Here is a 14,735-nt window from a genome sequence, read left to right as displayed (position 1 = left end):
GACCAACCCATCTGGCAGCAACAACAACACCACGTTCAAAATCTGTTAAATCGCCTTTGTTTGCCATCATGCTGAGTTTGAGCTACAGCAGGTCTTCTTGCCCATGCATGCACACACTTACAAGTGATTGGCTCAGTATAACTTTGTATAAATGAGCAGTTGAACATGGTAACTAATAAAATGGATTTATTTTTATTTTGACCTTAGATTTTTTTTATATCAAACTTTATCACAGGAAGAATTTGTGTTTACTCTGTGTGGCTATTCTTAGATTTCAGCATGGGAAAAACACTATCTCACAGGCTTTTCTTTGACAGAGGATGATGCAGTGATTTAGGCAGGAGCTTGTACACTTGCTGAACACAAGGCACTCTAAATATTAGGATTGGGAATCTGACAGATCCCTTGTGACCAGAAGGATACTTGATTAGCAAAAAAATAAAATAAAAAGATAACATATCTGAATCTGATATTGTAATTGCTCTATGGGAAAAACTATTAAGTTAGTGACTAGAAAGATCACGAGATTCATTTCTGCATAGAGTTTCCTTAATAAGAAAACCAAAAAAACACCACACTGACTGAGATAACTTTACTGGCTGCCATAGATGGTAAAGGTCTTTAAGCATTTTAGTAAATGAAGCTGGAATTTTCTGACCTTTTTGTCAGATATAGAAGAAGGATTTCCATGCTGTGTTTTCTCCTAATGCTCAATTAGATTAGTTTTGGAAACCCTCGGATGCCAGACAACAATCAGACAAAATGTGAGTAAAAACCAGGACGACAGGGAACTGACGAACAGAATATGTAAATATGGTGGATAAGTGGCCACGTTTCCTGGAAAGGGAAGTGATGACGCAGTGGAACAGGCCGAGGGGGAGGGGGCAAACAGGATGCAAACTGCTGTGACTTCCTGTGCATTTTTAGAATTGAGTCTTTCCCATGAAATTCTATGAACGAAAAACATATATAAAGCACATGTTTTAGCGTGCACAAAAGTACTAGTCATGTTGAGACTTCCAGACATTTATAGAGCGCTGTAGTTCATGACCTTTCTCTTTCTGTTTTCAGGAGATGTTGAGACATTAAAGTGACACTAGACCCTGAATGGATTTTGACTGGGGCTTGTACTGGCTAAGGTGAGCATGCAGTAACAAAACACAGAAATGCATTCACTCCATCAAATAACAATTAGGACCATTTTACTTTGAAATATAAAATGTTTTTATTATTTACTGTGCCCCTGTACCTGATGGTAGGTGCAACATCTCATCTTGTTCCTGAGCAACTTTCACACTGTTAGATGAAGCTGATTCAGGTCAGTGGCACACTGCCAGGCCTGTTGAGAGACATCTGTGGTTTTGGTGGGCTGCTGCTAAAAGTTTCTCTTTTACTGCTCTGCTGCCATCTACTCAACTTGTGTCTGTTTTCAGTCATGTTAAACGTTTAGCTGGTTTAAATGTCAAAAACACACAAACTTAAAAACAACAGTAAATTTGAGTTACAGTTGTCAAAATCAAATGAGAGCATTCTTGTTTTGTGTAAGATCATATTACCTTTTTTTTTTTTTCTTCTTTTTTTTCTTTTTTTTGCATTACCATGTTGGAACGTGTTTACGTTTACTCTGGTTTTCAGTAAGGTTTCCCTGTAGTACAGTCCTGGTATTCATACCCTGTCCTCCAAAAGACTTCCAGCAGCCTACAGCTCTGCTGTTTGTCCGGTCAGGATGTGAGGCTGACTGAGGGCTGATGTCATCTTTCTATGCTGCTGCAGAGGTGAGCCTTAGGACAGAAATCAGAAAGAGAGGAGGGAGGGGAGCAAGAGTCACAGCCGGAGCACGACAGGCAGATTTAGAGAGGGGTGCTGAAAGGTAGACAGACAAGAAGCATGCGATGCAGATTTACTGCACAAAGTGTGTGTCTGAGACCTGGTGCTCTTCTAGTAGTAATAGTGGTGGTGGGTGACTGGGCTGCATGTCCTAGCCTGCAGTTGCAGAGCAGGAGTTGCATAATGACTCCCATCCGTTTTACACTTTTCTTCTTTGGAATGAGTTTGTGTGTGTGCGTGCGCACAGAAGCAGACACAAAGTCCAGGATAGGGTTGTAGTCGAACAGTCTGGTAGTGCAGCTCAGAAGTTTTTGGGTGGGAATAGGAAGGAGCAGTGACCTTAGATGTTGGCTACAGGGGTTTCCTCTCATGAACTCTGAGAGGTCAGACAGAGGCTAGTGCCAGAGCAAGAAAACAAGGACACGATCCCTTGCTCGGCACAACTACCGAAAGGGAAAAATACAAGGGAGGTGTTGTCTTAGGATGATACAGGGGGGACTGAACGTAAAATCTATTGGAAGAAAGAACGGATATAGCTTAGCATTAACCGTGCACAGTAAAGAGAATACAGCGTATTCAAATGACTAAAAGTTGCAGAGCCTCGCCTGGATTGTTTCAAGGCTCCACAAGCCTGAACAGTGTGCAATATTTTCCTTTTTTTTTTTTTTTTTTTTTTGGCTTGTGCAGCTCCAGGCAGTTAAACAAATAGACGAGCTGGTGAATATGCGCCTTTCTGGGACAGTAGCTTCTAGCACTCTTAAACACTGTGCCCCGACATGCCTGAGCATGCAAGTGCACTGGAAATGGTTTGTATAGTATACTTGTGTTGCCGCTGCTAGCAGAAGGGTATCATTCTAGCGGGCAGGCTGGCTGAACGCGGGATGACCCATCTCCCCTGAGGCTCCAAATCACTACATCATCATCAGTTGCTCCTTGCAGTGGAACAGATGAGATTTCACTCCCATCAAACACAGTGCAGAAACCAAGGCTGCTCAGATAACTGGATAGTCTGCCCTTATAAATCTATACTGATCTAAATTCTTCTGTTCCCCCAGAAGTCTCTTCATCTGCACTCACTTCTGAGTGGACTTTGCAAAAAAACACAAAAAAACATTTTAATGGTCTTTTAGATTGCAACACATACCACTCTCAGGTCATTCTGTCTGATCATACCACGTTATGTATATATGCAATGCACCGATTTGCGCTTTCAGGTGCTGATGTGTGCTGAAGATGAGTGGCGTCGGAGACAATTCGTTGGATCCCCTGTGCTCCGACCGTAAGCGTAAACTGTCCACCTGTGACACTCCAAGCTTAGGGTAAGTGCTCTAACTTGTGCTGAGTATATTTAATGCATCAGTCCACTTTGTCCGTCGCTGTTTTTATTTAAATGCCAGCATGATGCATGAGTGTGTGTGATGTCGCTGTCTTCCTCCTGACCACATCCCTGGTTCAAGCATATGTTGCTGCTAACTGAATATCTGAAGCATCTGAGCCCTGTATGGCCGTATGGCCTGCATACGGATGGGGCATGGGGAGGTGAGGTTGTCATGGCAACATATCTAATCCCTTTGGTGCCTCAGCAGGTGTGACAAGCGTCGGAGGGAACAGGAGAGCAAGTACATCGAGGAGCTGGCTGAGCTCATCTCTGCCAACCTCTCCAACATTGACAGCTTCAACGTCAAGCCTGACAAATGTGCCATCCTGAAGGAGACAGTGAGGCAGATCAGACAAATCAAGGAGCAAGGTACCACCTCCATGTTCAGATTACATCTTTGTGATTAAAACAAAGGATCATTTTATTTTTGAATTTGTGTATGGAAAGTAAACCGTGGAGAAAGTAAGGATTGTCAAGTACGCTGCTGCAGGACAGATGATGCCAGTGATAAAGTAGTGTGTTTGGTTCATGGCCAGGCCACTTCACACTGACAGCCAGTTTGGCTGTTTGTATCGCTGGGGGTAAATGAGCACCAGTAATTGAGACCAATCCTTGGTGGTCATGGCTCGAGGCTGTAAGTGACAGTGTGTATCTGTTAGTGCCAAACCCTGTTTCTCTTTGGGAGACTAATGCTACTGGAGACTCAGAAATCAGACCTTATAGAGAGCCACTCCTATCTCAAAGCTTTTTTTTTTTTTTTTTTTTAACCATTTTTGCAGATTTTACACAATTAAATACACAGAAGTGAATAACTTCCTCCAAATGTTTTTAGCCTGGTTGCGATTACATCTGTTAGGATAAGTGGGTAAAGAAGAAAGCGAGCAATCATATTGGAATGTACCCAGAGGGTCACAGCTGGCTACTGTGGGTCCTGGCGTTGTGCAGCCAGGTTACCATAGATACAGGATAAGAATGATGGAGGGGCCTCTCCGTTTTTCTTCTCTTTTCTGACTGTTGTTTATTTAACACACCTTTCCCCACCCCAACCCTTGTTTACATGTCTTCGTCTTTAGGGTCAGTTTCCTTGTTTTGTTATGTTTTCTTTTTCATTTAGGTCAGCAACTGCTGTCTCATCTCTTCTTGTACAGCTACTGAAAGTTTGAAATGGCATTAAATCCAGTGGCATACAGTTTCACATCTTGCTTGTGTTCCAAGTGACCCAGCTATATAGAGTGGTATCTAACAAAGCCTCAGACACATGCTGATTTTAAAAATAGAAAGGCATGCCAACCATGCAGTCATGACTTGTGCTGCCATCTGGTGGCCAGAAAACATATTTATTATACTGTGGGTAATTATACAGACTGATATGTTTTAAGTTGGGGTTTGTTTTGTTGTTGTTTTGTTTTTTGTAATTTTAGATTATGCCTCAGTATTATGTACAAAAACAAAGTAAAAGTTGGGGAAAATATACAGGTCATGCACCAAGTTGTCCCAAGAATTCAAACTAATCTTGTTGATTTACACAGTGGAAGTTATTTTCAACAGAACTGTAACATTATTATCGTTACCAACAGTGCAGTGTGCCTCATTTGTTTTCAGGAAAGAGTTCTTGCAGTGATGACGATGTTCAGAAGGCGGATGTTTCCTCCACTGGTCAAGGGGTCATTGACAAGGACCATCTGGGGCCACTGCTCCTACAGGTCAGTTTGGGGACAATCACTCGGGGGCAAAAGAGTAACACCAATTAGCTCCCCCTCCATATGTTGGATCTGTGTTTTGGTGACATTGCTGACATGTAGCTGATAAAAATGTCTCAGCTGGTTTCTTTTTAGACGGACAAAGCAGTAATAATAAAAATTTAAAAAAAACTAATGCTATTTGCATTGACGGGCCTTCACTCCATTTGGCTCTCCTTTCTTCTGCCCTTGCTCTTTTAGGCCTTGGACGGCTTTCTCTTTGTGGTTAACCGGGAGGGCAGCATTGTATTTGTATCGGACAATGTGACCCAGTACCTGCAGTACAAGCAGGAGGAGCTGATCAACACCAGCGTGTACAATATCATCCATGACGAGGACCGAGAGGAGTTTCACAAGAATCTCCCCAAGTCTAATGGTGAGACACGAGTGTTTATTATGTTTGTGCAAACACATTTAAGATGCATAAAACATAACAACACACACATAAATGGTGGATCACTTGCACACGTGGTTAAAGAGTCTGCATCTTTTTCTTTTTTTTTTTTTTTGCATCACAGCACCCAATGGAGCATCGTGGGGTGGAGAGGCACCTCGTCAGAAGAGCCACACGTTCAACTGTCGCATGCTGGTCAGCTATGTTCACGGTCAGACTCATGGACTGCCAGAAGAAAGAGCGGGAGGCCAACGCTATGAGACTATGCAGTGTTTTGCTCTCACCCAGCCCCGGGCCATGATGGAGGAGGGAGATGGCAAGTCATTGTTTATAAGCTTGTTTTGTTTTTTTTTAGTGTTAGAGCCACATTAAGAAAATAAATAATAATTAGTGTCCATTTTTAGACTAAAGTCAAAATTTCGAGCTTATACTCGAATTATCATTTTGGTAAAAAGTCGAAATTTGAAGAGTACAGTTGTTATTTCAAGCCAAACAATTGCCACAGCTCCTATACTCTCTACAAATTGCATTGTGTAGATGAGTTAGTGAAACTATTTGATCAGCTCTCTTATTGTGTCTTATTGCACAAGGGTGTAACCATCGGTATCTTTCCATCTGTCTACTGCCAGACATGTCAAGTTTGTGTGGGTTATTCTTTTTCCCTTCTGACCACATGCAGCTTTCTGCACCATCTTTAACATCCTTATGTTTATACTCATTCGTACCATACTTTTATGTTTAAAATTTGTGGTTTAAAACCAGATGTACTTTCATTACCTTTTGCCTTATTTGGCTTCCTCTTAAATATTCCAAATAGTTCTGTATCCATAAACAAAATAGTAACTGTCCCGTTCTGCCTCCACTGTAGTTACATGAGGATTTAACATTGCGCTGTCTCTTTCCTCAGATTTGCAGTCATGTATGATATGTGTGGCACGACGCATCACTGCAGTAGAGCGGACAGAGAGGTTTAGCACTCGTCATGAACTGTCTGGTAAGTGTTTGCTGTATGACATGTAATGGAGACACCTGAGAATTAAAAAAATAATAATAATAAAAATTAAGTACATTTGGGGGGAAAAATGCATTTTAACCAGCTACAGCGACAAGGCTTATATTATTTTTCATACTGTGAGTTTCTCTGTGTTTGTCTGTGTGTCATCGTGGAACACATACTGGAGCAAGACATTAACACAAAGCCCGCTCGGACACTTTTGCAGCTCTTGTTTGTGCAATAGCATTGCAGTCATGCACGGTATACTCGCAAAGCTTGTGTGTAGCTAAAAATAAAGCATAGTTGTTATTGTTTTTCACATAGTGAGTCTGTCTCTGTGCGAGTGTAATTTTGGCTAAATTTGGCTATGGAGACCCAGACTGCAGCAGGAATTACCACAATCTCTGAATATGTCTGTCTGTGGACAGATTTAGTCAACAGGAGACTGTCACAGCCGTAAAACAGACACAGACTCTACTGCTTCAGTTAGTTGACATCAAAGTGATTGTGATCTGATGAGATCTTATTTAATGTTTTTTGGTTTGGGTTCTGTTTTTTTGTTGCTTTTGTGTTGTTTCATTTTTTTAAAATAGAAGTATATTGAAGCTCTACAGCAAACAGGAATTACAAAAGTTTTTGTGTGTGTGTGTCATGCACTATTCTTTCATGATTTCTGGCAATATAAGGCACGTGAAGAATTGGTCAGTTCAAGCTTTACGGTGCTAGAAACATCCATGGATTTGGATTTCCTTGGATTTGATAGCAACAAACAGTTGCTGCAGATGTGTCAGCTGCACATCAATGTTGTGGCTCTCCTGTTTCACCACATCCCAAAGATGCTCCGTTGGGCTGAGATCTGGGGACTGTGAAGGTCATATGAGTACAGTGACCTTCTTGTCATGTTCAAGAAACCACTTTGGGATGATTTGAACTTTGTGACATGGCACATGCTGGAAGCAGCCATCAGAATACGGGTACGCTGTGGTCATAAAAGGATAGACTATTTCAGGCCATTCTCTGTAAACTCTAGAGATAGTTGTGTGGGAAAATCCCAGTAAAACATCAGTTTCTAAATTACTCAGACCAGGCCATCTAGCACCCACCACCATGTTACATTCCGAGTCACTCAATCGACCTTTCTTCTCCATTCTGATGCTTGGTTTGAACTTCAGCAAGTTGTTTTGACCATATCCAAATGTCTAACGAGTTTACATGGACAATGCAATGAGTTCATTGTGACTGGCTGTTTAGCTGTACAATACAGTGTCCGTGTTTTGTTAAGCACAGCAGCTGTGCATAACACAATTATTTTAAATTTAATGAATATTATAAATTATGTAGGTGGTGCTACAGAATAAATCCACCCATGTCACAAATATGAACAGTTAGGCAGTGTTATTTAGAAATGTCTGTATTATATACACATGGACTAAACCGAAAGCTTCTTTCTCCTCAACACCACCAGCTCACTTGGGATTTTCTGTTGTAGGTAAACTGATTGAAATTGAACAGCAGAACTCTCTTCACACGACCATGCGCCCAGGGTGGGAAGACCTGGTTAGACGCTGCTTGCAGATGTTCATCCATCGAAGTGAGGGACAGCCGTGGTCCTTCAAACGCCACTACCAAGATGGTATGCATTTCTGATTCTCCATTACTATATATGTGTGCAGTAACATCTTTTGTTTGGTTGCTCTTAGGCATGTCATCTTATTACAATCTTTGTTTTGTAGGTTAAGGCTCCTTGTACATAAATAAGAGGGTAATAACACTAATAACAATCTTACTCTAGCAAAAGACATGAGCTATGTAGCTAAACTTTCTGGGGTGTATAGTTATTGACCATGCAGGGTGCCTTGGTTATAGTAAACAGTGAATGATCTCTATGCTGACTTTATAATATTAAAGGTCTTGCTGAAGAGGGGACTGTATGGCAGCTGGTTTATTACTTATGGATGTTTTAATATTCGTAGTATGTTTTAGTTTTTTTTTGTCAGCTATTTTGGAGGAGTGACATTATTTTCTCTCTTCTTTTTTTTCTTGCTCCAGCTTTCCATAATGGCCATGCGGAGACACCTCTTTACCGGTTCTCACTCTCAGATGGAACCCCTGTCACAGCTCAAACAAGAAGTGACCTCTGCAGGAATCCCAGCACAAATGAACCATACTCTTTCCTCTCCACACACCTGCTGCAAAGGTGCAAATTGTCTAATGAACAATATGATTTCATCATGTTTCATTCCTTTCTACAGCTTAATCGTTGTTCTGTTTTCATTTGTATTTTTGTAGGGAGCATAATGGTTATCGGGGGAACCGTGGTGGTGGCATGAGGCCTCAGACCATGGGTATGAACAACCCCAACCAACAGATGAACATGGGCCCAGGAGGTGGGATGGCCATGAACAGGGGCTACGGTATGACTGAGCAGGGCAACGTGCCACAAAGAGGAGTGCCGCCGTACGCTGGGGGCAACCGGATGAATCCGATGAATCAAATGAGTCCCATGCATCATTCTATGCATCAAATCAATTCCATGCATCAGATGAACAACATGGGTCATATGAATCAGATGAACTCCATACATCCAATAAATTCCCCCATGAACTCAATGAACCAAATGGGGTCCATGAATCAGATGGGCCATCATGGTATGCATCAGCAGCAACAACAGCAGCACCAGCATCAGCAGATGGCCCCGTTCCATGGACCTGGAGGTGGACCTGCAGGTGCAGGGTATGGGATGGGAATGAAAAGCCCTCCCCAAGCCAGTCCAGGGATAAATTGTCCTCCGCACAACGTCATGGGTTCCCCCAGACTCCGAGGTAGCCCCTTCTCTCCCGGAGGTATGAGCCAACTATTCTGAAACGGCCGAATTTAAAACAAAATTGAATATAGTGGTATGAAAAAATATTTTTGTTGTTGTTTTGTTTTTTGTATATTTCTCACACTTGCATGTTTTAAATTAATTATTTAAAAGTAAAATTGAAAAATCAGACAAAGATAACAACACTAAATACAAAATGCAGTTTTTAAATAATGATTTCATTCATTAAAATTCAGTAAAATTGACCCAACCCTTCCTAGCCCCATGTGAAAAGTAATATTCTCCATAAATCATGAATTAACGGCGATAAACCACATTTTTTGGAAAGCTGTGTTCAGTTTCACCAGCCACACCCAGGCCTGATTACTGCCAGACCTGTTGAGTCAAGAAGTTGCTTATATAGAATGTGCCTAACAAAGTGAAACAGGCTAAAAGATTGCAAAAAGCAACACACCATGAACTGTAGGCCTCACTTGCTTCGGTTTTTAGGTTTACTGAGTTTTTCATATAGGGCCAGGAAAGAAGAAATCGGCTTGTTAACTGTACTTTAGTTATAAATAGTTAAAACTTTATTTTTTATTTGGTGTGTGTTCAGTAGATTTACTCTGGTTGTGTCCTTTGTAGGTATGAACTCTCCCATGAGCTCCACTCATGCCGGTAACTCAGGAGGTGGAGGAGGAGCTACCACCTTCTCCAGCAACTCATTGAATGCCCTTCAAGCCATTAGTGAGGGAGTGGGCAATCCAATGCCTTCCCCACTCACTTCTCCTCCTCCTCACAAGCCCGACAGCTCCCCAAGCATCAACTCTACCAATCAAGCAGCAGGGGGACCCTGTAAAACTTCCCTCCCAGCCTACTCGGACTCCAGGAGCCCAGGAAGCTCACTGGGGACTGGTGGAGAGCAGCAATCTCAGCAGCACCCACACACCCCCACCAGTGAGGGCCCTCCTGACAAGCCAGACAGTCAGGCCAGCAGAGAGGCAAGTCTGGGTGTGGGAGAAACCAACAGACGGGTTCCCGACACAAAGTGCCACCAGAAGCTTTTGCAGCTCCTCACCTCTCCTACAGATGAGCTCCACACAGCAAGCTCCGGGCCCAGCTCCACACCTGAGAGTAAAGATGCAACAGCTGGTGTCACCAGTCCCTCCTCCTCTACGGGAGTGTCATCCTCTACGAGCGGCAATCATGCTGCTGTTTCCTCCTCTGGTAGCACAGGAAATGTAAATAACCAGTCACTGCAGGAAAAACACAAGATTCTCCACAAGCTCCTGCAGAATGGGAATACTCCTGATGAAGTGGCTCGCATCACAGCTGAGGCCACAGGAAAAAGCAGCTTGGATTCTGGGGCACCAGAGCCAGGGCCTGCCACCAGTGGAGTGGTTAGGGGGTCAGAATCAAAGCAGGAGCAGCAGAGCCCTAAGAAGGAGAAGCCCAATGCCCTCCTTCACTACCTCCTCAATAAGGATGACTCTAAAGAAGTGGGGGAGATAAAACCAAAGGATCTGGATGGGAAAGGTGCTCAGGGGCCAGGGGTCACCAGCTCTGATCACCATAGCATAGAAAGCAAGGTCAAGTTAGAGCCAGCTGATGAGGTAGGCTCAAAATCTCTCTTGCATGCATGTTCTCAAATACATCATCTTCTCAGACATCGTTTCTGATCCTTCCTGTTTTGTTTTGTTTTGTTTTGTTTTGTTTTTTTTTTCATGGTTCAGACCCTGGAGACCATTCTAGGTGTTCCCAGGAACAACCCCGGCTTCTTCCCTGACTCAGATCCCAGAGCTGGGAAGGAAACTGGAAACAAACAGGGAAATATTCCAGACAGTTTACATGGTACGTCAGTCAGTATAATCAAGTGCATCATGTGATTTGACTCAAGTGCTGAGCAGTAATACACAGAAGAGTGTGAAGGGACCTTAAACCTGGTTTTGTATTTGTTTCAGATGGAGAGAGAGCCCCCATACTTCCAAGTCCGCGTGTTGCCTATCAAAGAGCCTTGTCCTTGGATTCCAAACCCATGAGCGGAGAGGGAGGAATGGGAGGCAGTCTGGCTACAAGAAGAAATATTTCCTCTTCCACAGTGGTCAAACAAGAGAACATGGACGTTCCAATCCGAGGAGCTGTGCCTAATGGCTATCCTGCAGGCATGAGTGTGTGTCCACCAAGAGGCAATCCTACAAGTAACTTAAGCACTTACTTCCTAAAATATCTAATATCTCCAAGTTTTCTCTTTATACCTGTTCAACAGAATAAACTGCATGAGAATTTTTTTTTGAGTTCTACTTACTTTAACATTTTTAGTTACAGCCACCACCTTTAGCACACAGAAGCTACTCCCTTGACTGACAACACCCAGTAATGAAACACTGTATATTTTCCTGTTATTCAGGAGGCATGGGCAGAGGCATGGGTATTCCTCAGCGCCCTCCCATGGCAGGGCCAGGGGAATGGGGGATGCAGAGATCCAGCGGCAGCCCTGTAGCTGGACCAGGACACCCTGGCATGGGTCGCTCTGGTCCACTGGGAGGACCCTTAATAAACCGCTCCATCAGTGCACCGGGAAACACCAGATCTATGCTGCAGCAGCAGCTCATGGATATGGGTATGTCACATGTCTCTGTTGTAGACTGAACCTAAAAAAAAATGCACTTAATTTGTGTGCAACATACTAACATGACTATTTAAAAGCTTTCTGTTAAGTGCATTGTGAACCGTACATGCATTTCTATCATGTCTCTAGGTAACAGTGATGCTAATGTAGGCATGAGACCTTTTTCTGGACACGGTCCCCCACCTCAGTCGCCCTCCTGGCCTGACTCTGCCATGGGAATGGAGAGACCACAGAATAACATAAACAGGTGAACCTTCAGCACCAATCCCACATTTATCTTCTCTTGTATTAGATGTCGAGCTGAACTCAGCAGCTAACATTGTTAGACTCTGAAGGTGACATTTTGAAAACTTGTTCGTTATGGTTTTTTTGGTTTGGTGTTTAGGGACCCATTTGCACACCCCCTGGAAGAACTGTTGGGGCCTCTGCCCAATAGTGAAGGGCCAAGTGATGAACTTGTAGACCAGTTGGACTCTCTGCTCAAGGCTGCTGATGTCAGTACTCTTCAGGAGATAGACCGAGCTCTAGGCATCCCTGAAATCGTAGGCCAGGTAGGAGACACACTTAAGTCATAACTTCACTAGTGCCATTGTTAGAACCACTTTTGGCTTAACATGCACAGGAATTCTAGTAAAGTTTAGTCCACTAACAAACCAACCTCTCTGTACGCCAGGCCCAGGGACCTGATGGCCTTCAGCACAGCCAAGATCAAAGCCAGGGTCCATGCCCACCACCATCGGGGCCATTCCCAGGGCCTGATACCTCCTTAGGCATGGACCAAAAACCCATGTATGGCCAAGGCTACCCAGGCCCCCCCTCGATGGGCATGCAGCCTGGATATGGTGGCAATGCAATGCAAGGCCAGTCTCCTGGAACCTTCAGTCCCATGATGAATCAGATGGGGCAGCCAGGGGGTTTTCCTGGCATGGCAGGCATGGGGGGTATAGGCAACCCCCGCGCAAACATGCCAAGACCTCGCATGATGACTGCCAACAAGCCTCTGAGACTTCAACTACAGCAGAGACTACAAGGACAACAGGTAATCTCTCTATGACACACTTTTTTAAAGGTAGTCTTCCAGGCTTCCAACTTGTTTCTTTGAAATCTGTCTTCTTGTATGTTTGTTAAATATGGATGTGGAAAAATAGTATAAAAGAATAACAAGGTGTATTTATCTCATCTCACCTGGCAGTTTATGAACCAGGCACGACAAGCTGTAAAGATGGAAAGTACCCCTGGAGGAAACCCTGTCATACGCACAGGCATGCAACCTGGCATGGGTGGTCAGGTATGTAGACAGTACTTCATCTGTAATGTAGCGTGCGTTCACTCGACACTGCAGCAAAGCTCCAACTTGCCTATTTAACACTGAGCATTGTTGTTCTCTGCAGCCGGCTTTCCTGAGTGCCCAGGTGTTAGCTCAGCGCAGAGAGTTGCAGTTAAGAAGGCAGCGGATGATGATGATGATGCAGCAGCAGCAGCAGCAAGGTCAGGGGGCAGCAGGTACCTTCAGCCCTCCTCCTAATGTCACAGCACCAACAGGCATGGATAATCCAATGGGCCCCCCCCCCATGAACCAGCCTGGACAGCAGGCTTTCAACTATGGAGGCAACTACGGTGAGTTGACTGAGATAGAGCCAGCTGTCAGTATCCTTTGTCATATCCTCCTGAAGTTTCACACTCAACAACTGTTGCACTATTTGCAGGGATGAACCAGCAGGGGGACCCAGCCTTCATGACTCCAGGTTGCAGCCCACCAGGAAATATAATGCCAGGAAGAATGGGAGGCCCACCACAGAATGCAATGATGCCAGGAATGCAGGGAAATCCACAGGGAGGGCACTCGTACCCATCTGGAGACTTGAAAGGATGGCCGCAGGGTGGAATGCCACGTAACATGTATGCTGCATCATGCTTCCTTTAGTCATCAGTTGTTTAAGTGTTACTTAACAGAAAACGTTCCTGAGCACTTCTCAAAATCAAGTTACAGAGGTAATTTACTTTTCATTTTTCTCCTTGTCTAGGTCCTATCCTCAACAGTTCCCCCAGCAGGGCAATCAGGGCCAGTTTGGACCCATGATGATGAACAACTCTATGGGGGGACCCGGGCCGGTCAGCGGGGCTGGTGCAGGACAGATGGCTCAAATGCCAGGACAGATGCAGGGTCAAATGGGAATGAACTCCATGGGGATGGGCCGAATGCCAATGGGACCTGACCAGGTGGATAATTTTAGGGTCTTACATGTGTTTCAGCTGCTGCTCGGAGGATTTCCGTTTGTAACTGTCTGTCTGCTTTGTGTGTTTTTTGCAGAAGTATTGCTGAGGACCTGTGGCTCATGACAGAATCTGGACCTTTCAGCTGTGGCAGATTTAGCTGAACAACGAGAGGAACTGGACGCAGACGCACACACATATTCACCACACACACAGTAGAGTTCCCCCAGCATAAATTTTGACACAAAGAACTCAGCACAACATGCTGCTCGCCCTAGAGGGTGTGGGCTGAAAGGACAAATGATTTGTGCTAGGTTTCATCCGCACACATGTATACAGAAATCCGATACGGCTGTGTGTTTGCACGTGCGTTTGTGTGTGACCTGAAGCTGTCAGGCAGTATTCAGCGTCACAGCCAGACTGCAGAACAGGACTACGGTACAACTGGCTGTGGCTGCACTTTACCACAAGGCTTCTGTTTCGGGGGTGAGAGATTGATGCAATATTTCTTCATTACAGCCTTACTAGAGATTCAATGCCTTCACAACAATGTTTTGTTTTTTTTCTTCCTTATCCTTTGGATGCGCCTCATTCTAAAGTCATTGGAAGCTATAAGCACACAGTTTACTATGTTATGCAGATTGGAGCAATAACTCTTGCCTTTATGCTTTAGACTGTACCTGAGCATCATAATCCCTGTTATAAGCAAACAAATGGTACTGCAGTATTAGATGTCTCAAATGTTCTCTGTGAATAT

The 14,735-nt window shown here is 43.9% G+C and overlaps 1 protein-coding gene across 3 annotated transcripts in view; it reads left to right on the top strand.

Annotated features, from left to right (window-relative positions):
- Positions 1 to 14,729, top strand: part of ncoa3 (nuclear receptor coactivator 3) — a 37,737-nt gene extending 23,008 nt beyond the window's left edge. The window contains exons 2-25 of one of the 3 annotated variants that reach the window (XM_005746419.1): positions 1,072 to 1,139; positions 1,260 to 1,318; positions 1,636 to 1,775; positions 3,042 to 3,146; positions 3,414 to 3,574; positions 4,808 to 4,908; positions 5,146 to 5,320; positions 5,463 to 5,654; positions 6,246 to 6,332; positions 7,822 to 7,965; positions 8,382 to 8,529; positions 8,622 to 9,175; positions 9,781 to 10,748; positions 10,869 to 10,986; positions 11,097 to 11,333; positions 11,543 to 11,755; positions 11,894 to 12,011; positions 12,150 to 12,315; positions 12,438 to 12,803; positions 12,957 to 13,052; positions 13,156 to 13,381; positions 13,471 to 13,663; positions 13,789 to 13,984; positions 14,076 to 14,729. In XM_005746419.1, the coding sequence (XP_005746476.1) occupies positions 3,061 to 3,146; positions 3,414 to 3,574; positions 4,808 to 4,908; positions 5,146 to 5,320; positions 5,463 to 5,654; positions 6,246 to 6,332; positions 7,822 to 7,965; positions 8,382 to 8,529; positions 8,622 to 9,175; positions 9,781 to 10,748; positions 10,869 to 10,986; positions 11,097 to 11,333; positions 11,543 to 11,755; positions 11,894 to 12,011; positions 12,150 to 12,315; positions 12,438 to 12,803; positions 12,957 to 13,052; positions 13,156 to 13,381; positions 13,471 to 13,663; positions 13,789 to 13,984; positions 14,076 to 14,087 (4,557 nt within the window). In that variant the 5' untranslated portion in view covers positions 1,072 to 1,139; positions 1,260 to 1,318; positions 1,636 to 1,775; positions 3,042 to 3,060 and the 3' untranslated portion in view covers positions 14,088 to 14,729. Of the gene's footprint in view, positions 1 to 1,071; positions 1,140 to 1,259; positions 1,319 to 1,613; positions 1,776 to 3,041; positions 3,147 to 3,413; positions 3,575 to 4,807; positions 4,909 to 5,145; positions 5,321 to 5,462; positions 5,655 to 6,245; positions 6,333 to 7,821; positions 7,966 to 8,381; positions 8,530 to 8,621; positions 9,176 to 9,780; positions 10,749 to 10,868; positions 10,987 to 11,096; positions 11,334 to 11,542; positions 11,756 to 11,893; positions 12,012 to 12,149; positions 12,316 to 12,437; positions 12,804 to 12,956; positions 13,053 to 13,155; positions 13,382 to 13,470; positions 13,664 to 13,788; positions 13,985 to 14,075 lie in introns of those variants that run through there. The other 2 variants (XM_005746418.1, XM_013914190.1) reach the window with 2 other exon arrangements.
- Positions 14,730 to 14,735: the final 6 nt, after the last annotated feature.

The sequence above is a fragment of the Pundamilia nyererei genome, unplaced genomic scaffold (genome assembly GCF_000239375.1).
Source record: "Pundamilia nyererei isolate P.nyererei 1_Seehausen unplaced genomic scaffold, PunNye1.0 scaffold00178, whole genome shotgun sequence".
In the NCBI taxonomy this organism is placed as follows: domain Eukaryota; kingdom Metazoa; phylum Chordata; class Actinopteri; order Cichliformes; family Cichlidae; genus Pundamilia; species Pundamilia nyererei.
This window is presented reverse-complemented; position numbering and strand designations above follow the sequence as displayed.